Genomic DNA, 24153 nt, shown 5'->3' on the forward strand with positions numbered 1-24153 from the left:
CTGCTAAGTCGCTTCAGTTGTGTCCGACTCTGTGCGACCTCATAGACGGCCGCCCACCAGGCTCCCCCGTCCCTGGGATTCTCCAGGCAAGAACACTGGAGTGAATTGCCATTTCCTTCTCCAATGCATGGAAGTGAAACATGAAAGTGAAGTCACTCAGTCGTGTCCCCATGGACTGCAGCCCACCAGGCTCCTCCATCCATGGGATTTTCCAGGCAAGAGTGCTGGAGTGGGTTGCCATTGCCTTCTCCGAAAGAGGTCGTGGGGAAAGGGCAATATATAAGATTTTGGTGAAGCAGGAATTCAGTGCAATCAAGCGCTTACTTTACAAGAGATTTTCTGCTAGTCACAAGGAGCTGATGTCATCATGAAGGGTTTTAATGCTTTTCTACGTATGAGGTACAAGGATTAGGATCCTGAAATCAGTTCCTAAAAATATTTCAGTATCCTGAAAATATCAGTTCCTGAAAACTGTCTTAAGACTTGTTCTACCAGTTTCCCTGGAGCACAGAGTGCCTCACTCTCCACCCTGAACTCCCTCAGGGTGTGCCAAGAGCTGCAGCAGCACAGGGGTCAATCTCCACAGAGGCAGATGGCAAATGCCCTTAGCAAGCACCAATTTATAGTTGACAGATTCAAGAACAGGCTCTCCAGCAGATGTTGCCTTGTGGGAGGGCGTAGTGACAGAGGTGGAAAGAACCTCATGGACATGTTGTTCAGCGTTTATCACAAGTGGCAGCCAGGTGAAGTCTTTCCAGAAGTCCTGGAAAGACCTTTGTGCTCTGGGTCCTGTGGTGACACGCGGGCCCCTCCATCTCCTGTACGCACTTGGTTGAAGTCCTGTAGACAGAAGACTACTGCCCAGGTAGCAGACACTCATCAGTCATCCACCGGCTCTCTTACAAGGCAGGAGAGTGCTTTGTACATTTTACAAAGATTTTTTTTCCAGAGAGAGTGAGACAGTTAAGCAGAAAATTCAATTAACCATTGTGGCACAGTGAGATTTTTGTGAAGATGCACCTTTAACCTAACTTCCCAGAAGCATCTTTGTCATTCAAGTTATTTTTATTTCTTCACTGTAGTGTGGTCTCCCTAAGGTAGCTATTATCTTAAGATCCTTAAGATATTTTCATTCAGTTCAGTTCAGTTCAGTCACTCAGTCGTGTCCAACTCTTTGAGACCCCATGAACCGCAGCATGCCAGGCCTCCCTGTCCATCACCAACTCCTGGAGTCCACCCAAACCCATGTCCATCTAGTCGGTGATGCCAACCAACCATCTCATCCTCTGTCGTCCCCTTCTCCTCCCGCCCTCAATCTTTCCCAGCATCAGGGTCTTTTCAAATGAGTCAGCTCTTCGCATCAGGTGGCCAAAGTATTGGAGTTTCAGCTTCAACATCAGTCCTTCCAATGAATACCCAGGACTGATCTCCTTTAGAATGGACAGGTTGGATCTCCTTGCAGTCCAGGGAAGAGTCTTCTCCAACACCACAGTTCAAAAATATCAATTCTTCAGCACTCAGCATTCTTTATAGTCCAACTCTCACATCCATACACGACCACTGGAAAAACCATAGCCTTGACTAGACGGACGTTTGTTGACAAAGTGATGTCTCTGCTTCTTAATATGCTGTCTAGGTTGGTCATAACTTTCCTTCCAAGGAGTAAGCGTCTTTTAATTTCATGGTTGCAATCACCGTCTGCAGTGATTTTGGAGCCCAGAAAAATAAAGTCTGTCACTGTTTCCACTGTTTCCCCATCTATCTGCCATGAAGTGATGGGACCAGATGCCATGATCTTAGGTTTCTGGATGTTGAGCTTTAAGCCAACTTTTTCACTCTCCTCTTTCACTTTCATCAAGAGGCCCTTTAGTTCTTCTTCACTTTCTGCCATAAGGGTGGTGTCATCTGCATATCTGAGGTTATTGATATTTCTCCCGGCAATCTTGATTCCAGCTTGTGCTTCCTCCAGCCCAGTGTTTCTCATGATGTACTCTGCATATAAGTTAAATAAGCAGGGTGACAATATACAACCTTGATGTACTCCTTTTCCTATTTGGAACCAGTCTGTTGTTCCATGTCCAGTTCTAACTGTTGCTTCCTGACCTGCATACCGGTTTCTCAAGAGGCAGGTCAAGTGGTCTGGTATTCCCATCTCTTTCAGAATTTTCCACAGTTTATTGTGATCCACACAGTCAAAGGCTTTGGCATAGTCAATAACACAGAAATAGGTGTTTTTCTGGAACTCTCTTGCTTTTTCGATGATCCAATGGATGTTGGGAATTTGATCTCTGGTTCCTCTGCCTTTTTTAAAACCAGCTTAAACATCTGGAAGTTCACAGTTCACGTATTCCTGAAGCCTGGCTTGGAGAATTCTCAGCATTACTTTACTAGCGTGTGAGATGAGTGCAATTGTGCAGTAGTGTGAGCATTCTTTGGCATTGCCTTTCTTTGGGATTGGAATGAAAACTGACCTTTTCCAGTTCCTGTGGCCACTGCTGAGTTTTCCAAATTTGCTGACATATTGAGTGCAGCACTTTTACAGCATCATCTTTTAGGATTTGAAATAGCTCAACTGGAATTCCATCACCTCCACTAGCTTTGTTCATATTGATGCTTCCTAAGGCCCACTTGACTTCACATTCCAGGATGTCTGGCTCTAGGTGAGTGATCACACCATCGTGATTATCTGGGTCTTGACGATATTTTTGGTACAGTTCTCCTATGTATTCTTGCCACCTCTTCTTAATATCTTCTATTTCTGTTATGTCCATACCATTTCTGTCATTTATTGAGCCCATCTTTGCATGAAATGTTCCCTTGGTATCTCTAATTTTCTTGAAGAGATCTCTAGTCTTTTCCATTCTTTATTTTCCTCTGTTTCTTTGCAGTGATCACTGAGGGAGGCTGTCTTATCTCTACTTGCTATTCTTTGGAACTCTGCATTCAAATGGATATATCTTTCCTTTTCTCCTTTGCTTTTGGCTTCTCTTCTTTTCATAGCTATTTGTAAGGCCTCCCAGACAGCCATTTTGCTTTTTTGCATTTCTTTTTCTTGGGGATGGTCTTATTTCCTGTCTCCTGTACAATGTTACGAACCTCCATCCATAGTTCATCAGGCACTCTGTCTATCAGATGTAGTCCCTTAAATCTATTTCTCACTTCCACTGTATAGTCATAAGGGACTTGATTTAGGTCATACCTGAATGGTCTAGTAGTTTTCCCCACTTTCTTCAATTTCAGTCTGAATTTGGCAATAAGGAGTTCATGATCTGAGCCACAGTCAGCTCCTGATTATTTGATTTATCCAGTAGTTATTAGCTGTTATACAATAAATTGGAGCTTATATTTTACAGGAAAATATACTCATTAATCTGTCTATGTCATCACAATTTTCACGTTCACTCAGCTCAAAACTAGAGTGATTCTGGGAAAGCCCTGTGATTTAATGTTAATTCTAGTAATTTGTTTTCCCCTTTAACTGTACCGTAGATAAAATGCCTATATAAAACTACGGTTTTGAAAAATGGTATCCGTAGATTTGTATAAAGGCTGTATCTTTATGAGCAAAATGATACGAAAAACCACAATGTATAATTCAGGTATTTAGGGCCCCAAATCTCTCATACTGAAAGGAAAATAAGAAGGTTGAAGTAAATTATGTAATGTCCCCAACCCCCCAACTCTCTTCCCTGTAAGTTTCGTTTAGACTTAGACAAAATAATTTGGGTCCTATTCTAAAAAATAAAACTGTCCCCTGATTTTGACTGCCTGATAATTCTGTTGAGTTTGGTCATAACCTGTGGGTCTTGGTCCCAGAGTTCTACTACATAGGTCAGGGAAATTGTAAGGGGGAAAGACTGGATACACCCAAGGGTTCCCTCTGTGCTAGGCTCTTTATCAGGCACTTTATCGCTCTGACAGCAAACTCTCCACCTGCCCCATGCCTGGTTGCCTTTCCGAAGGGCCTGAATGTTACCTGGCAGGTGGGGTGCTGACTGCCACATGGTCTAGCTCCTGAGACCAGCTTGGATAACTCTGTCTGTGTATATTACTTAGGTGAATGCCTAAAAGGAATCAGGGTTCTAATCTTGGCGATTCTGGTTTAGTAAGACTCAGCAAGGCCTGAGAATTTGTGTTTGAAAAAAACCTTCAAAGGTAATATTTAGTGCTGTCAGGGTAGGGGAGTACTGACACCACTTGTTTCCAAAATCTACTACCAAAGAGTTTCATTTTATCTTTTTTAAAGATTGGGACATAAACGGAGTCAATCCTGACTGCTCTCTGTGCTCTTGCACTAACCTTCTGCTGTTTGTCTCTGTCGTTCCTGTGTCCAGGGTTAGATGTAGAGTACACAAGCTAAGAAGGGGCTTCCCAGGTGGCTCAGTGGTAAAGAACCCGCCTGCGGCGCAGGAGCCACAGTAGACAAGGGTTAGATCCTCCACGGGAAGATCCCCTGGAGGAGGGCATGGCAACCCACTCCAGTATTTTGCCTGGAGAATGCCATGGACAGAGGAGCCTGGCAGGCTGCAGTCCATAGGGTCATAAAGAGTCGGACAAGACTGGTGACTTAGCACACACACACACGTAGCATACACAAAGAAATCATGCAGGGCCCAAATGTTTATAAACTTGTAGAATTAGTGATCATAAAGACTGAATTGTTTTTTTGAATGAAAGGATATATGTTTTATAAATTTATTTCCAGGCGAAAAAAACCAAGAGGAAATTTGATTAGGGGTGCCTCTGTTCATATCACATTTTATTACATTTGTTCACTGAATCTCCTGTCTCATGCATTGGATACTAGTTCTTTGAAGGTATTGATTTTATTTTCATCTCTGTTGCTCCCTAACACAGAACTTGACATATAATAAGTAGTTAGTGAATGTTTGCGGAGACAATGTATGGATGAGTAAGAAGTTGATAAACTATGTCAAAGAATTGCAGTGGCTGCTTTTCCCACCCTTCCTCTAAAACTGTAAATAAATTAAGGATTTTTTTTTCTTCCAATGATAGGCAAAGGAAAATCCTCTAAAAACAAACCTTGAACTCATTACCAGATACTTTCTGGATCACTTTGGAAATATTGGTAACAATGTTACTCAAGAAACAAGGATCCCCGAACTCTCAGTACCAAAGAAAAGTAACAAATTACCATTGAGAAGCTCAGAGACCACTCTGGTAAACATATACCACCTTGCAGATGAAGATGAGACTTGGAGAACATCATTGTCAGAAATAAGCAAAGCCAGGTATCTCTTCTCATTTATACTGTGGATTAGTTTCTTATTGCTTCTGTAACAAATAATGATAAACTCAGTGGCTGTAAATAGTGGCTGTTTCTCCAGAGAAACAGGACCAGCAGGAACCAATAAGATACATAAATGTGTATAGGTGTAAATATACATTGGCTCCCCAGGTGGTGCCAGTGGCAGAGAACTCGCCTGCCAATGCAGCAAACGTTAAGAAATGTGTTCGATCCGTGAGTTGGGACGATCCCCTGGAGGATGGCATGACAACCATCCTCCAGTTTTCTTGCCTGGAGAATCCTATGGAGCCTGGAGAGCTACAGTCCACAGTCTAAAAGAGTCAGACACTACTGATGTGACTTAGCACGCATGCATAAATATATGTGTGTATAAATGTTATGTATTTAAATAAAGATTTATTTTAAGTAATTGGTTCATGTGGTCGTAGTGGCTGGCAAGTCTGAAATCTATGTGGCAGACTAGTATGCTGGAAGCTCAGGCAGGTTTTCTGTGTTACAGTCTTGAGGCAGAATTACTTCTTTGGGAAGCTTCTGTTTTTGTTCTTAAGGTCATCAACTGATTAAATGAAGCCCACTTATATTATCTAGAGTGATATCCTTTACTTAAGCAGCTGATTGTAGATATTAATCACATCTAAAACATATCTTCATAGCAACATCTAGACTAGTGTTTGACCAAACACTTGGGGAGCATAGCCTAAACAAGTTGACCTACAAAACTGAACCATCCTGATGTCCTAAAGCGACACCAATTTATTACCTTACAGTTGAGGTCAGAAGCCGAAAATTGGTCTCACTGGGCTAATGGCAAGGTGTCAGGAGGGTTGGTTCTTCCTAGAAACTTTGAGGGGAGAATCTGTTTCCTTCCCTTTTTTAAATTCTAAAGGCTGCCTCCATTCCTTGGCTTGTGGCCTTTTCCTCTGTCTTCAGAGCACATCATTACAACCCCTGCTTCCTTTGTCACATCTCCTACTGCAGACTCATCCTCCTGTCTCCCTCTAAGAAGGACCCCTGGGACTGCACTGGGCCCACCCAGTCAATCTATGGTAATATGCCCATCTCAGGACTCTTTTGATTTATTTTTTACTGGATATAATTGCTTTACAACATCGTGTGAGTTTCCTCTGTACAACATCGTGAGTCACTTGTGTGTAACATTTATCCCCTCCCTCTTCATCTCAAGAGTCTTAACATAATCATGTCTGCAGAGTCCCTTTCTTTGCTGTGTAAGGTAACATATTCACAGGTTCCAGGGTTTAGGGTGTGAACATCTTCAGGAGGCCGTCACTCAGCCTCCTGTGGCTGAGTTTTCAGAATCCCTGTCATGGAGCTTTGTTGTTTTTCTCTAGAGGCCATGGGAATGGACCACTTTGTGATAGATACTTATGATTCAAAATGTGTAATTTAATTTCCATGATTCAGGAGGTTCAAGGGCTTCCTTTGTTTGCATTTTCTTAAAGACAGGGGTATAGAATTCTGAGAGGCCACAGAACACTGGAGAGATGAAAAAAATCTGAAAAATAAGGCCTTTTAGAACTCAGGAAAAAAAATGAAGTCGCATTCTTTTTTAAAAAAAAAACTATTTATTTATGTGGTTACACTGTGGAAAATTCTGAGAGAGATGGGCATACCAGACCACCTGTCCTGCCTCTTGAGAAACCTATATGTGGTCAGGAAGCAACAGTTAGAACTGGACATGGAACAACAGACTGGTTCCAAATAGGAAAAGGAGTATGTCAAGGCTGTATATTGTCACCCTGCTTATTTAAGTTATATGCAGAGTACATCATGAGAAACACTGGGCTGGAGGAAGCACAAGCTGGAATCAAGATTGCCAGGAGAAATATCAATAACCTCAGATATGCAGATGACACCACCCTAATGGCAGAAAGTGAAGAAGAACTAAAGGGTCTCTTGAAAGTGAAAGAGGAGAGTGAAAAGTTGGCTTAAAGCTCAACATTCAGAAAACTAAGATCATGGCATCTGCCATCTATCTGCCATGACTTCATGGCAGATAGATGGGGAAACAGTGGCTGACTTTATTTTTCTGGGCTCCAAAATGACTGCAGATGGCGATTGCAGCAATGAAATTAAAAGACGCTTACTCCTTGGGAGGAAAGTTATGACCAACCTAGATAGCATATTGAAAAGCAGAGACATTACTTTGCCAACAAAGGTCCGTCTAGTCAAGGCTATGGTTTTTCCAGTGGTCATGTATGGACGTGAGAGTTGGACTGTGAAGAAAGCTGAGCGCTGAAGAATTGATACTTTTGAACTGTGGTGTTGGAGAAGACTCTTGAGAGTCCCTTGGACTGGAAGGAGGTCCAACCAGTCCATCCTAAAGGAGATCAGTCCTGGGTGTTCATTGGAAGGACTGATGTTGAAGCTGAAATTCCAATACTTTGGCCACCTGATGTGAAGAGCTGACTCATTTGAAAAGACCCTGATGGTGGGAAAGATTGAAGGCAGGAGAAGGGGACGACAGAGGATGAGATGGCTGGATGGCATTACTGACTCAATGGACATGAGTTTGGGTAAACTCTGGGAGTTGGTGATGGACAGGGAGGCCTGGTGTGCTGCGGTTCATGGGGTCACAAAGAGTCGGACATGACTGAGTGACTGAACTGAACTGAACTGGATCTTATCTGTGGCATGAGAATCTTCGATCTTTGTTGCAGCATGTGGGGTCTAGTTCCCCAGCCAGGGATCAAACTTGGGCCCCCTGGATTGGGAGTGCGGAATCTTAGCCACTGGGCCACCAGGGAAGTCCTGCTCTCTTACTCTCTTAAACATACACACACATACACGTGCACCATCTTTTTTTCTTATTCTTTCTCTCTCTCAATGCCAAGCAACCCAGGAAAAGAAGCTGTTTCCATGCCTAACTTTGCTGAACTTTAACTGGGAACACCAAGTTTGCCAAAGGTCTCCATCCACCACCTTCAATAGTGTGCAGTAATGGGGCTCCACCCCTTTCAAGACTATACCATCCTCCCCCTTTATCCATGGGGGATACATTCCAAGCCCCCCAATAAATGCCCAGTACCCTGGTTAGTACTAAACCCTATATATACTATAGTTGGGGTGGGGTGGGGAACTATGGTATTGAAGGGCAACAGTTTTCCTTAATCACTGGGGTCTGGAAGAGACAAGGATGCTCTTTATGTTGACAGTTCAAGGAATCCTATCATCAGTCATCAACCCGGATTTTGTTTCTTGTTTCTGGCCTCATTTTGTAGGCCAGACCTGCCCAGATACAGAAGTCTTTTCTTTCCCTTACCTTTAATGATAAAGCTGGTTAGAAATCACCACAGATTTGTGAATGGGCTTACTGTGAGTGCCTGTGGACTGTGCAATTTATTATTATTGCTAGCAATTTCCTTTGAGGACTCTGTTTTAATGGAAATATCCCTTTTTTGCAGACACGACAGTCTTGATGGGGATGTACTTGGTCATTTTGTATCATCCAAAAGGTCCTCACACAAAAGTAGGCCTATAAAGACTGTCGCAGGTGAAAGCCCCACTGTGGCTTCTGCTTGGGAGAAGACGGACAAGCTTCCAATGTCAGAGCCTTCCTTGGACACGAAGAGGATGGGAGAGAAGGTCAGGCCAAAGTCTGGCCTGATTGTCCGAGGCATGATGGCCGGGCCCATTGCCAGCTCCCCACAGGTGGGCCTGATGCTTGAGCTATGAGCATGATGAGCTATGAGCTATGATGCTTGAGCCTGATGCTCTGAGCATGGAAATTGAGGACAGGCATGGCTTAAGGGGTGCCTGGGTTTATTTAGGGTGCCCCACAAGACAGCTCCAGAAGGGAGGATGTATATCATGGGATGGGCAAGAACAAGGGGCCTTTTATCATTCCCTAGCTCTACTGCCAGCTCTCTGTGGGGCCATGGCCTCATCACCTTCCCTGCCCTCAGTTTACCCATCTTATCAACTAGGTGGTTACCATGGTTCTATGTTCCTTTGCCGAGTGAGAACACATCGACCTAGGTTTATCTTTGCAGTTCAGGAGTGGGGGACCCAGCCAAGTCTACAGAACGTACTTTTTATTTTTAAAAACATGATAGTGAAAAGAGGAAAAAGAAATCCCAATCCTTATAGTTTGGTTTTGCTTTAAAAAAAATTCTAAAAATTTAACACTGATGTTTTATAGACTCCCTTAAAGAGAGGCGATGGTAGGCTCCTGTCAGGTGGGAAACTAAAGCAAAGGAGAGAATGAATGTAAAAAGAGTTTGTAAAACTTTAAAAGAGAAACAGAACAACAAAGGAAAATCAAACACCAAACTCATAGTGTACTGTCAGTCAAATCAGGGAGCCTAAGCAAACCAAAAACAGGTCATCTGTGTCCACGCTGGTCACCCCACTCTCGGGGCAGCATGTGTACATGCAAGTGAGGCTTCAGGGGCAGCGCTGTTCTTCCAGCTCATCTGGAATTAAAGGCAAAAAGCAGTGGACCCTCTCTCCGCCCCTGCCTACATCTCCTGAGATTTTTGGACAAGGTCTTTAAAGGTCTTTTGGACACGGTCTCTTGGCCATGGTCTTGTTTGTTAGACCAGGTGTCCGACACACCTTTGAGATCTGGAATTTCATGGCTCAGAGGTGATCATGCAATTGGAAAAGGGAAAAGTTTCTTCATTGTCTTTTCAGAAAACTAGGGGTATTCTTTACTATTACATCAAAGCTAGACAAGTTGTTTCTTAATGTGGAATCTGAAACCATCCCAATGAACTTTTTGTGTGTTATCAGTTTTCATTGGTTTGTTTTGCACTTTGAATGAATCTTTTACCACCACATGGCTTAGTAACACGATGCATTGGTCACCTGAAAGTTATTGTTTTATGAAGTTATATAGATTCTCTGAATGTTGACACATTTCATTATACAAGAAACCATAAAAAAAAGTCACATTTGTTAATGTCATCACTCAACTCATCAGAAAGTTTTTAAGTATCCAGAAGCCCTCAAGTTCATAATGGTAAACATGTTTCTCCAAATTCTGATTTTTAAGGTAACTTGTATTTGATCACTGGCAACAATATATCATTTGTTTCCCTTGAGTTCAATTTATTTTCAAGAAAATGCCTGCCAAAGACCTGTCTGAATTAACCGTAGTTCATCTGTCAGTGGTTCCATGAAACACAGTAGCAAGTTCAGCTCACAGCTCAGATGGCTGCATGTAGGGCTTTGCCTAGTCACAGCCGTCATCATCTGTATCCCACACAATGTTTATATATGTATCTCCTACTTTGTCACACAGACTATTAAAGAGATGTCTAACACAGGATCAAGATCGGAGGCAATTAACATTTTCTGTGCATCAGCAAGGACATTCTTAAGTGAAATTAGCATTTTTATTGTAAGTGCGGTTGAATACCTCGAGCACTGGTATAGTTGGGTGCTGCTGCCTTGATTCGTGCTGAAGGTCAGCAGGTTTTCCCACCAGTGCTTTTGGATCATCACTGCAAGCATCAACATGGTGAAAAACGCACATCATATCTTATTATTATAATGAAAGTAGTTTTGAGCTCTCTGAAAGGGTTTGGGCAGGGACCCCTAAGGTTGATGGGCTATACTTTGAGAACTGGTGGACCAGATGAATGTTAGGGTCCTATCGTACCATGACTTGCTTTTTTATATATGTATTTATTTGTTTGGCAGTGCTGGGTCTTAGTTGCGGCACGAGGGATCTTCGATTTTCATTGTGGCATGAGGGATCTTTAGTTGTGGCATGTGGGATCTAGTTCCCTGACCAAGAATTGAACCTGGGTCCCCTGCATTGGGAGCGCAGAGTCTTAGCCACTGGACCACCAGGCAGGTCCTGCCTACCATGACTTTCGAATCATCAAGTCTGTGCAGTTCAGTCCCCTTCAGTACTGAGGTGTGAGGGCGAGGGCTTGGACCTGCTTTACTACTGAGAGATTGCCACAAACTCCTCCCCAAAGAAGAAGCAGTTCTCCTCTGAGGTGCTTTTTTCCCCTGGGGTATCTGAATCTTGTGAAGGGACACTAAAGTGGCATTTCCCCAGGTTTTCTGGAAGGTGTTCTGTGGGCTTTTGAGTGCTTTGGCCATACAAGAGAAAAGAGCGAGGTTTGCTAGGTATTGCATCATTTTTTACCGCTAGGTCAGCTCTGCACTTTCGAAGGATGAGTAAGAGGCTGGGTTCCCTGCCCTTGGCCGGAAGTTTGGGTCTCCTTGGGAACAATGACTAATGTTTTCTTTGCTCTGTGGCAAGGAATGCCCTGGGTGGCTTTCGGAGGAGGTTTATGGTGCCTAGTAATTTCCACTGGGTGGGAACAGGACAGAATTAGATGTTCTTTTTTTGGCACAGGCTTTACCATTTGGCTCAGGATTATTTCTGGAATTGCTGAGATCCAGAAAAAGCTCAGCAGGTGTATTTTTGTCCCCTCCCTCTACTCCTCCACCTCAGACGGGTAACAACGTGAGTTCCCATTTTACTGGTTAATGATTGATAGAGAGGACACTTCAGTTGACTGCTCTGCAGTTCCTGCATTTTGAAAGTGAGCAAGACTTGATTGCTTACTAGGTATAGGTCACTGAACTGGGAAGCTCTGGGTGCCGGGGACCAGCCCCGGCTGATCCAGGGTATTCGAAGGAGAGACGGCGTAGGCGAAGATCAGGAAACAATTGCTTAATTAAATGTTAATTAAGGATATAAAGAGTAATAGAATGAGGATAGCTCAGTAAAATTCAGTGAAGAAAAGAGGCTGAAATAAGGATAGCTCAGTGAGGAAATTCAGTGGAGAAAAGAGGCTGAAATAAGGATAGCTCAGTGAGGAAATTTAGTGCAGAAAAGAGGCTGAATAATTCAGCCAGAAGGTAAGAGAAAGAACGACATGGTGAGACCAAGTTTCGGTGAACAAGGCCCGCACTTTATTTTTCAAAGTAGTTTTTATACCTTAAGTTATGCACAGAGGATAATGGGGGAAGGGGTAGAGTCTTGCAGCAAACCAGGCTTTCTTCCTGCAAACTTATCATATGCAAAAGCTTAGGTGATTTGCATCATCTTCTGGCCCGGAGGCCTGTTAACATTTTAAGACCTTTTCTTCAGAAAACTTATTTTTCTCTAAAGGTGATTGGTCAGGAGCCACCCTCCAAAAGCATTAGATAAAGTTGCATTCGTACAGCGCAAAGGTGTGGTGGGCTACAAAAAGAATTAACTCAAGGGTCCCAGGTTACAAACATTAAAGCTACTATTTACACCAATTATATTAACCAATACACTGCCAGGGACACAGCAGGTAAGGGATATGGGAACTTAGCAGCAAACATTGGCCCAACAAGTGAAAATCCCTTCACCAATACAATTTCTAATCAATCTTTTAACTACTCAAAAGAATCTGTGTTTAGACAGTTTAGAACATCTCCTGCCTCTCACAGTTGGGAGGCTCTGAACAATCACATGTGGCCGGAAAAACCTATTCAGGCAGGCTAGAGGATTTCCAAAGGAGTTTGTAGGTTAAACACTGTCACACCCAGGAATTATTAACTGGAGCTGTAAGCTAACTTTTTTCAGAGAGGTAGTGGGGGACAGCCCCCCGTAAAGTCAGAGGTGTAGGTAAAAGCACAAAGCAGAAAGTAGGCAGACTCTGGTTTTGGGGGTATATGCTCGAGAATTTCCAGGGGGACTCCTGAAGCTCGATCCCGCCTTTGCGTATGCCGAGCCTCCTTCCTCATGACCTTTGTCATGGGCGGAGTTCCTCACGCTGGCTACCGGCAGTGATAGAATTTCCAGTTGAGCTATTCCAGATCCTGAAAAGTGCTGCACTCAATATGCAATATGCACTCAATATGCAATATGCCGGCTCCCGGCATCTCCCCCTTTTTTATTTCTTAAAACAGCCAGATGCAGCTCAGTCGCGAGCTTTTGAATGTTCTGCCGAAGAATCCTGGCAATACAAGGAAGAATGATTATGAGAAGCACAACTAGAACTAAAGATATTAGACAGAATGTTTTTTCCAGAAGTAAAGTTAGAGAAGGTGTGAAATAAGTCATTAGCTGCTCCAGCGGTGGTAAAATCCAGTCGAGAGTGTTCCAGGGTCTGTATTTGATTATGAAATTTCCCTAAGTCCAGGCCAATGTCAGAGCTGTTCCAAACACCTGAGATACGATTTTTGATTTTTTCCCATTCATAATTTGTCTCGTTTACCTTTAAAGATGTCACGCATATCCACCGTTAATCAGCGTGGCAAGACAGAGCCATTTTCACTTTTAAAGCCTGTAACTCAGTCCCAATATGCATTATTGCCTCTTCTAAGGCGTCTACTCTCATCTCCAATTTTCTATCTATAACTTCCAGTGTTGCTAGACTTAAAGAGACATTTTTAGACATAGCATCAACATATTGGGCAGTATGCACTTGTTGAGTCAATGATATTGCTGCCACAGTAACAGAAGTAATTGCTGCTATTAAAGCTGATATTCCTAAAATAAGTAAAGCCCACAAATCGTCGTGATCACATTAAATCTTGTAGTTGTTGTAACATAGCAAGACTATAGTTATATCAATAAGTGGTTACATCATAAGATAAGGTGGACGTTGTAACACTACAAAGGAGCAAACATTATACTGAGGGTTTAAACAAGATAAGAGCATGCATTGTTCACAAGTCACTACATTGGGTCCACCAGTGAAAGTCACATGTACATTAAGTTTTCCAGAATCATTGGTAAAGAGAAAAACATAAGGAGAGGGTAGACAAGCCAAAACAGAATAAGTAGAATTATTTTCTGGTTGGAGTTCGCACTGCAGCAGCCCCGTCAGTCTTGCCGGGATCTCGATGTTTATCTTGCCTTCCCTTCCGGTGGGCTCCTCTTTTGTGATCGAAGCAATGGGGGAACTGGATGTCTGGGGGTCTGCAACATGGCGAATCAACCTGTCTTGGATCTAAATTGGAGAATCTGCATCCTGTGGAAAAATACAAGCACATCCTCGACCGCTAGTTAATAAGGGTCAGGACCCTTCCATTGTCCTGAGAGAAGGTCCTTCCATTTGACTAACGGTTTTGCATTTAATTGCTCCAGGCACCAATGACGAAGCATTGCAGTAGTTCCAGCCAGATCAGTATTTAGAATATTTATTACGAAAAGAGCAAATATTTATTACGAAAAGAGCATGTTGCAAGATTTGATGGGGACAGCTATACTTAAACTCCCCTTCTTTTAGTTTTTGAATTTGGATTTTTAATGTTTGATGTGCTCTTTCCACAATGGCCTGTCCCTGGGGATTATAAGGGATGCCTGTATTATGTTTAATTTGAAACTTTATACAAAATTCCTGAAAAGACTTAGAAGTATAAGCAGGAGCATTGTCAGTTTTCAAAGCTTTTGGTAGGCCCAAATATGAAAAACAAGTAAAGAGATGTTGTATTACATCTTTAATTGCTTCCCCTGTACGAGCAGTTGCAATAATAACATGAGAAAAGGTGTCTACAGTTAAAGAACAAAGGAGTTTTCCAAATGAAGAGACATGAGTTACATCCATTTGCCAGAGTACGTTAGGTTTGAGACCGCGAGGATTAACTCCCATAGGTAGACTATTATAAACAGTGGGGCAATATAAGCAAGAACGCACAATTTCTCGAGCAGTCTCTCTGGGAATTTGGAATTGATACCTTAAAGCAGTAGCGTATTGATGATGAAGTAAGTGAGAGGCTCTGGCCTCCTCAATCACAGTAGCCACTGTATTTCAGGTTAACAAGTCAGCCAAATCATTAAAGGCATTTTAAGGGCCGGGCAATCTGGAATGAGCCCGAATGTGTCCAATGAAAAATACTTTATTTCTTTTCCAAATTTAGTTAACAAATTAAATATGGTAGTTTTATTTTCAGGCAAAACCGCAGTTTCAATGTGTGGAAACAACCTGACAATATACTGAGAATCAGAATAAAGGTTAAATTCCTCATCTGCAAACATAGCAAAAGCCTCTATGACTGCTGTTATTTCAGCTCTTTGAGCTGAAGTTTCCTGTGTTTTTAAAACCTTTTGGTGATTTTTAGTAACTATGGAGGCTTTACCGTTTGCTGACCCATCAGTAAAAACTATTTGAGCATTTGGAATAGGAGATTGTTTACATCTGACAGAAAAAATAACTGGATGTCTGGATATAAAATTCAGCAAAACATGTGAGGGTAAATGATGCAAAATTTTGACCAAAATGGTTTCCTATAGCAATCTGCCAATTTTTATCAAACATTAGAAGAGCAACAAGTTGTTCCTTATTATATGGAATTACAATTTCTGATGGCTCTTTACCAAATAATTTAATGTTCCGCTTTTTTCCTTTAATATCAAAGTAGCTATCAATCCCGGATAAGAAGCCACTACCTTTTTAGTTTGAGCGGGAAGATGGACCCACTCTAGGGGGCTGTTTTGCTATAAAACCAATTTTTTGTCTGGCCACCCCAATTACACCTATGGGGGTTTTATTGCAAAGGAATTATCAAGCAGTTGTCAATTTAATTTTTAAAATTTTTTAAAATTTACATTTTAACAACATAAATTTAGAGATATGTTAATTTAGGTCTAATGTTTAGTTTAGGTCTCTATAAATTTAAATAAATGTATAACCTCCTTATCTCATTTTGGTATACAGATATACCTAAATGCAAAATGTATTTATATATGGCAACAAGTATAAACTTATTGACATACAATATATATAAATCAATATACTTGAATTAATCTTATAATTAATATATCAATTCATACATATTACAGCAATACAACACACACACAGCCAATACCAACCAACACAAACCAATGTACTGTAATAATACATGTCACACATATATAATTATACAGCATACAGAACATATATCATCACAGCACATCAATCCATACCAATTAATATCAGCCACACACATTATATTACTGCAATATACATTTAATTATACAGTATATATATAATACATATATTGATTTATATACAAATTAAGTAAGTATAGATCTATAAATAGAATTAGGTATACCTTTATTATATTTTATTTATACCCATATCTAATTAGGCAAACTGTAATTAGGCAAATATATTTATATTATGTATTTATAACAATATATAAAGTATTGTTAATTGTACCACCTGTTGATAACTAAGAAATTGAGAAAACCCTTCTCTGAGTATCTCCTATTTGAGACAGCACGTCCCTCCCCCATAGGGTAAAGGGGAGCGTAGGAACTACATACGGTTGGAAAGTTCCACAGGTATCTTCAAACTGCCAATCTAACATTTTTGAACTTTTAACTACTGTGGGGGCTTGAGGGCAAATGAAACAAAATTTGACCCCTGAAATCTATCAGGGCAACTTGCCAATTATCACTATTTTATAAAAGACTTGCAGTTGATCCTTATTGAGTGAAATTATTATATTTGCTACTCCTTTTCTAAAAAGTTCCACACTTCTTTTTTCCTCCTTTTATAATTAATTGTGCCACCAAGCTGGGATAAGATAAAACTATTTTTCTTGGGATCACTGGTAGATGGAACCAATGGGCCTTTTTGTCACAAGCACCCTGTAGGTGTATGTTTTGTTGGAAGAATAATTTAATCTCATCTTTTGGTAATATTAATCCTAATTAACTGATCATTTAAAGTCTCATACACTTCAACAAGAGCTAACTCTGTCTCATTAGTCAACTTTCTCTTAGAACTGGAATTAGGATCAATTTTTAAGCAATCAAATAAAGGCTTTAAATCTGCAGTAGTCAGTTTTAAATGAGGGCGTATCCAATTAATGTCCCCTAATAATTTTTGGAAATCATTTAAAGTTAGTAAACAATCTCTCCGCAGCTTCAAAGGGGCATTATCAGTTTTTTAAAACTTTTGGCCGACCTAAATATGAGAAGTAAGTAAAGAGGTGTTGCACAACATGTTTATAAGCTTTTCCAGTTATCGTTTTGTAACCTAAATCTGATCTATAGCTTTTTAGATGACAAGCAACCATCTAATCTTTGCTTGAATACTTCCAACAACAGGAAACTCAAAACTCTCCCTCACCCTTTTCTCTACAGCATTCCCACCCCGCATACCACTTTTTCTAATCTCAACTCATTTTCAGTAGTATGTGTTGGCCAGGAGTTGGGTCAGTCTTTCCCAGCAATGTTAAGAGACGTCTGTTCCTGTGTCTAATAGCCCTGACATTTTATTTTCTTGAATTAAAAGATCTTTTAAAGGCCTTGGAGCTGTAATTTTCTGCACCCAAAAGGCTAGATCACTAGATCTAAATGCTCTGTGGCTCTTAGCTTGAGAAGTCAAGTTTTTTCCTGCCTGATAAGGTAAAAGCAAAAACTGTGTTATTTTTTGACCTTTATTAATTTGCACAGTTTTGGTAGGCAGCGAGATCAAAACTTTTAATTTCTCTAATATAATCAGAATCTACTACACTATATACCACCAAAATTTCTTGAAAAGAAAGCGAGCTACACCCTAGCACAAGTCCTACAATGCCCTCAGGCAGGGGGCCAGCCACTCTCATTGGAATCGGAGCAACCGCAAGTCAGGGGTTAAAATTGTTGCTAAATCTCCTTACCGGTCTGCTGCTCCCGGCATCTGGGGACACCAGAGAGGAAGGAATAACGGCCTCCATCACTTGGCCTACTGGCAGGAAAGGGTAGGGCCGTGAGTATGCGGGGAGAGGGGCAAAGATACTAAGCAGTGGCGTTGTAACATTTGCTGGCTGCTTCAAGAGGTTGGCTCTGTGCTACTGCCGTACATGGGTCTGGGTCTTTCCTTTAGCCCTCACCGTGGTCTTGTGGGAAGTCAGCACTGCAGGTCCCCAATTGTTTATCCAAAACCTCTGGGCCAAATGTGCTTTGTAATTTAGATTTTTTTTTTTTTTAATTTCAGAAAGGAAATACAGTGCATAAACCACGTACCACAGAACGCCTGAAGTAGGGTTTGATGTAGCATCCCATAAACAAAACATATCTGCCACAAAGCATATGAATATTCATGCTTGAAAAAAGACCACAAGGGAATTCCTATAATCCAGTGGTTAAGGTTCCTCACTTTCACTGCTGAGGGCCTGGGTTTGATCCCTGGTCAGGAAACTACGATACGCCAAGCCCCATGGTGTGGTGGGGTAAAAAAAAGACTACAAGTAACTTCATAACAATTAAAAAGAATTTGCCATAGGATTCCAACAGAAATGTTCACTTTTTAGAGGTTTTGGGGTTTAGAAATTACAGATAGCAGATTGTAGACAGATTAGATTACAGGAAGGGCAAGTGAGGAACAAAGAAGTTCAATGACTTGTCACAGGGGACATAGCTAGCAGGTGGTGATTCAGGAATTAGAATACATCTGACCCTGGATGGAGAAGGCAACGGCACCCCACTCCAGTACTCTTGCCTGGAAAATCCCATGGATGGAGGAGCCTGGTAGGCTGCAGTCCATGGGGTCGCTGAGGGTTGGACACGACTGAGCAACTTCACTTTCACGCATTGGAGAAGGAAATGGCAGCCCACTCCAGTGTTCTTGCCTGGAGACTCCCAGGGATGGGGGAGCCTGGTGGGCTGCCGTCTATGGGGTTGCACAGAGTCGGACACGACTAAAGTGACTTAGTAGTAGTAGTAGCTGACCCTGGAGCTCTCCCTAAGGGATGTGGGATGGGGCTGAGGCATGCTCCTGGGGTTTATGCTCGTGGGGTGCTAGGAAAGCATGAGAGAAGTGGGGCCTCTGAGAGTCTCCTCAGAGGGTAGGTAGAATTTTAAGAGAAGGACTTGAGGATGGAAAAAGTGGGAAGGGAACATCATAGTCTTGAAGTAGGTTATTTCCCACCTCCCTCCAAGGGGATCCTCACCTCTGCTTTTGTCCTTGTCCCTTTCAGGATTCCCTCCGCAAACGCTCGCTGAGGCGGTCCCCGGCCTTGAGCAGTGCTACCCAGCCTCACAAGGAAGGGAGCCCACAAGAGCCCGAGCTCTCTACTCACACCTCCACCTGTCCCACCCCTCTGGAGGGACCAGCTTCCAGCACCGCCTCCACCTCTAGGAGCCCTCAGGGCCCGCTCAGCGAGCTAACCTGGGAAAAGCAGAGAACCTCGCCTGGCAGCCCGCCTCACCTACCAGGCAAAGGGCTGCTCCCCAGGGGGAGTGGCAGGTGGAGAGACCTTTCTGAAGACAGTCCAGCTGTGGACAGTGGCTCAGAGGCCATCAGAACCCCCCCGAAGTTCTCCCTGTCCAGTGGGAATGTCCCGAAGACGCAGGAGAGGCCGGAGAGAGCGTTCGAACGGCAGGGGAGCCAGCCCGCATCCCTCAGGTGAGCGTGCTATGCTCAGGTGATGGTTTTTCAGAGAACAGTCCAGTCCTGAGTGGCTCCTTGGGCTCTGAGTGCGGCTGGTGAAGTGGGGGAAGTGATGCTAGTCATTCCACCAGGGAGAAAATAGCCCAGAGCCCACACACTAGGAAGCTTTGGGGAGGTTTCTTTGGCTCTTACTTCTTCTCAAGGGTCAGGCTGATATGGTACAAGAGAGGTTGGAAGCTGGAGGTATGATGGTGAATCAGCTCCCACGAGGCTCCTTAAGGGGCAGTTTTTTAAAACCCTATCCCGAGTCCTTCTCTTTTATTCTTTCACAATGAACCTTGAGGATTCCTACACTGATTGATTTTTGAATGTTAAACCAACCTTATATTTCTGGAATAAAACACACTTGGCTATCATATATTAATTTTATATATTGTTTGATTTAATTTATTAGTATTTTGTATCAGGTTTTTGTATATAAATTCATGAAGGAGACTGGCTGGCAAATTTTCTTTCTTGGAACAACAGCCTTGTCAGATTTTTTATCTAGGGTACGATAGAAGTAGTTCCTCTTTTTTTTTTTTTTTAATAGTCTTGAATAGTTAGTGTAAGATTGGTGTTATTTCTTCCTTAAATATTTGAGAGAATTTTCTGAGCATTGACTTAAAAGGTTTTAAATTATGAATTCAAATACAAATTTTTTAATTAAAATTATCTTTTTTTAATGTTTTTAAAATAACATTTATTTCTTAAAAGTTAGCATGTGCATAATAGGAAACCAAAAAACACAAGAAGCAAAAAAAAGTCATTCATAATCACAAGCAGTTTAGCATTTGTTTGTCTTTCTACGTATCATTTGTGTATTTTCACAACTAAGCATCCGTTTTTATGTATAATTAAACTTTTCTATTTCATTTTGTGTCAGTTTTGGCAAGTTGTATTTTTCCAAGGAATTTAACCATTTAATTTATATTTTAACTTCATGTATATAAAATTGTAATTATAAGATCATGGCATCTGGTCCCATCGCTTCATGGGAAATAGATGGGGAAACAGTGGAAACAGTGTCAGACTTTATTTTTTTTGGACTCCAAAATCACTGCAGATGGTGACTGCGGCCATGAAATTAAAAGACGCTTACTCCTTGGAAGGAAAGTTATGACCAACCTAGATAGCATATTCAAAAGCAGAGACATTACTTTGCCAACAAAGGTCCGTCTAGTCAAAGCTATGGTTTTTCCAGTAGTCATGTATGGATGTGAGAGTTGGACTGTGAAGAAAGCTGAGCGCCGAAGAATTGATGCTTTTGAACTGTGGTGTTGGAGAAGACTCTTGAGAGTCCCTTGGACTGCAAGGAGATCCAACCAGTCCATTCTAAAGGAAATCAGCCCTGGGATTTCTTTGGAAGGAATGATGCTAAAGCTGAAATTCCAGTAGTTTGGCCACCTCATGCGAAGAGTTGACTCATTGGAAAAGACTCTGATGCTGGGAGGGATTGGGGGCAGGAGGAAAAGGGGACGACAGAGGATGAGATGGCTGGATGGCATCACTGACTTGATGGACATGAGTTTGAGTGAACTCCAGGAGTTGGTGATGGACAGGGAGGCCTGGCGTGCTGCAATTCATGGGGTCGCAAAGAGTCGGACACGACTGAGCGACTGAACTAAACTGAACTGAACTGATAATGTCTTCTTATTGTCTTCAGTCTTCAAGCTTGTCTCTGTTTCCATTCCTGATACTGGTAATTTGTGTTCTGTTTCTCAGCTAGTTTTTTAGTAGGGGGTTGTGAATTATATGCTTTTTCTTTTAAAGAAGTAACTTTTGGCTTTGTAGGTTTCTGTTCAGTTCAGTCGCTCAGTCGTGTCTGACTCTTTGCGACCCCATGAACCGCAGCACACCAGGCTTCCCTGTCCATCATCAACTCCCGGAGTCCACCCAAACCCATGTCCATTGAGTTGGTGATGCCATCCAACCATCTCATCCTCAGTGTTGTAGGTTTGGTTTCTAATTTATTGATTTTCACTCTTTCATTCTGCTTTCTTTGAGTTTAGTTTGCTATTATTTTCTATTTTATTGATATGTATCTTGAATTATTGATTCTCAGCCACTTTTTCTTCTTTATCCCTTCTTCCTCCTCCTCTTCTTTTTGGCATTTCTGATTTTAATTTCTAGGGGGTTTGTTGACTGCTATTCCAGAATTATTTTCAATATTTCTTATGTATATTAACTGCTCCCATTGAGTGTTTACTTAGTGCCTGACACTATACCACTTTTCATATATTATTATATAATTCTTAAACCAGCAAGAAGGTATTCCTCAATTTACAGATGAATCCAAAGCCCATCATACCTGTAAACACCATCTTATACTCTTCAGATTATTGTGTTTTTGTTTGTATGTTGTATATGTTTCAGGAAAGTGCATGTGTGCTCAGTCATATCTGACTCTTTACAACCCCATGGACTGTAGCCTGCCAGGCCTCTCTGTCCATGGAATTTTTCAGGCAAGAATACTGGAGCAGGTTGCCATTTCCTACTCCAGGGGATCTTTCTAATTCAGGGATCAAACCTGTGTCTTCTGAATCTCCTGCATTGGCAGGTGAATTCTTTACCATTGAATCACATAGGAAGCCCCTGTGTATGTTTTAAGCACTAGTAATTTACTTGCAGTGTTTTAAGCACTAGTAATTTCTGCAGGACTGGTATAAGATAGGCATCCTGGTTTGTAGTACTGCTGTTTTAATCATTTGCTGTGCATCTAATATGTGCCAGACATTGGTAGTACAAGGGAAGCTAAACCGATGTAGTCTATTAAGTCTCCTTGTGACCATGGATAAGCTGGGCCTACTTTGCTTAGACATTTTTTTGGCTAGTTTATTTGATACATATACATATAGAATTATTATAACTTTCTGTTGGAGAGACTTCTATTATTATGAAATTTCTCTTCATTTCTAGTAATGCTTATTGCCTTAATGTCTATCTAGGTATAGCTACCTCAGCTTTCCTTCGATTAGTGTTTTTATGGTATATCTTTTCCATATAGTCCATAAATATATATTTTTTCATATTTAAGGGTGCCAACTAAAAGCCTTTGGGGTTTACCAGGCTTTCCCCCTTTAAAAGCTAATTATTTAAACTGAACTAAAACAAAGCAGAACAAAAACAGGTGACCCATTTTTCCCACCTTCTACCCACCTCAGCCTTCTTCTTTTGTAATATCTTTTAAAGTCCAAGTAATGCTTTGTCTGTATCCCACACGTTAATACATTATATAATTATATAATTTAGTTAAATATTTTCTCATTCCTGTTGTGATTTATTCTTTTGACCCATGGGTTATTTAGACATGTATTGACTAATTAAAAGCCTTTGGGCTATTTTTCTGGTTATCTTTTTGTTGTTGATTTTTAGCTTATTTCTACATTGTTCATAATATATTCTCTATGATTTCAGTCCTTTTGATATTTGTTGAGATTTCTTTATGGTCTAGTGTATATTTAAAGTTTATCTCCTATGGGCAGCATGTATTTGGATTTTAAAATCTAGTCTGATAATTTTTTGCTTTAGTTGAAATAATTATTGCATTTGCATTTTCCTTTTGCTTGAAGAACTTAACTTTCTTTAGTATTTCTTTAACAGGTATGTTACATTTTTTTTCAATTTTTGTTTAGTGATGTCTTTATTTTGCCTTTATTTTTGAAGGATATTTCAATGGGTATAGAATTCTAGATTGGTGGTTTATTTTTTCAGGACTTTAAATATTTCATTCCATTGTCTTACCTTTGTATTACTCTTTTGAAGGTAGTGTGTCTTGTTTTTTTTACCTCTGGCTGCTTTTTTCCCCCCCTCTTTTAAGATTTTCTCATTCTTTGATTTCAACAGAGTTACTATAATGTGCCTCAGCATGGTTTTCTTTGATGATTCTGCTTGGGATATGTAGTGAAGTGAAGTGAAAGCTGCTCAGTCGTGTGTGACTCTTTGTGACTCTATGGACTACACAGTCCATAGAATTCTCCAGGCCAGGATACTGGAGTGGGTTGCCATTCCCTTCTACAGGGGATCTCCCCATCCCAGGAATCGAACCCAGGTCTCCTTCATTGCAGGTGGGTTCTTTACCAGCTGAGCCACAATGGGATATGTAGAGCTTCCTGCAACTTGGGATTGATATCTTTCATGAGTTTTGGAAATTATTATCTATTATCTTTTCAAATATTACTTTTATCCCATTTTCTCTTTTCTCTCCTGGCCCTCCAGTTACACATAGACTAGATGGGAAAGAATGTTTTCCTATATTTTCCATCTTTTTTTTTCCTTCTCTCTCTACTTTAATCTATATATTTTCTTTTGCTCTACCTTCTGGTTCATGTTTCTTCTCTTTTGCCATGCTATTAAATACATATAATAAATTCTTAATTTAATTATGTGTCAGTTTTATAATTTCTATTTCTTTTTAAAAAATAGCAGTCTTTTGTGAGATTCTCCATCTTTTATTTTCTTGAACATATTATTCACAGTGATATTAAAGTTCTGTTTGGTCACTTCCATATCTGGATCACCTATAGGTTTATTGATACTGTCTGTTTTTCTTTCAGGTTTTGATCGTTTTGTCCTGTTTCT

At 41.1% G+C, this 24153-nt stretch overlaps 1 protein-coding gene across 6 annotated transcripts in view; it reads left to right on the forward strand.

Moving 5' to 3' along the window:
- MINDY4 (MINDY lysine 48 deubiquitinase 4) overlaps nt 1–24153 on the forward strand; it is a 145571-nt gene that overhangs the window by 28400 nt on the left and 93018 nt on the right. For all 6 annotated transcript variants that reach the window (XM_027539461.1, XM_027539458.1, XM_027539459.1 and 3 more), the window contains 3 exons: nt 5017–5252; nt 8692–8938; nt 19121–19548. In XM_027539461.1, the coding sequence (XP_027395262.1) occupies nt 5017–5252; nt 8692–8938; nt 19121–19548 (911 nt within the window). The remainder of the gene's footprint in view (nt 1–5016; nt 5253–8691; nt 8939–19120; nt 19549–24153) is intronic.

The sequence above is a fragment of the Bos indicus x Bos taurus genome, chromosome 4 (assembly GCF_003369695.1).
Source record: "Bos indicus x Bos taurus breed Angus x Brahman F1 hybrid chromosome 4, Bos_hybrid_MaternalHap_v2.0, whole genome shotgun sequence".
Lineage (NCBI taxonomy): Eukaryota > Metazoa > Chordata > Mammalia > Artiodactyla > Bovidae > Bos > Bos indicus x Bos taurus.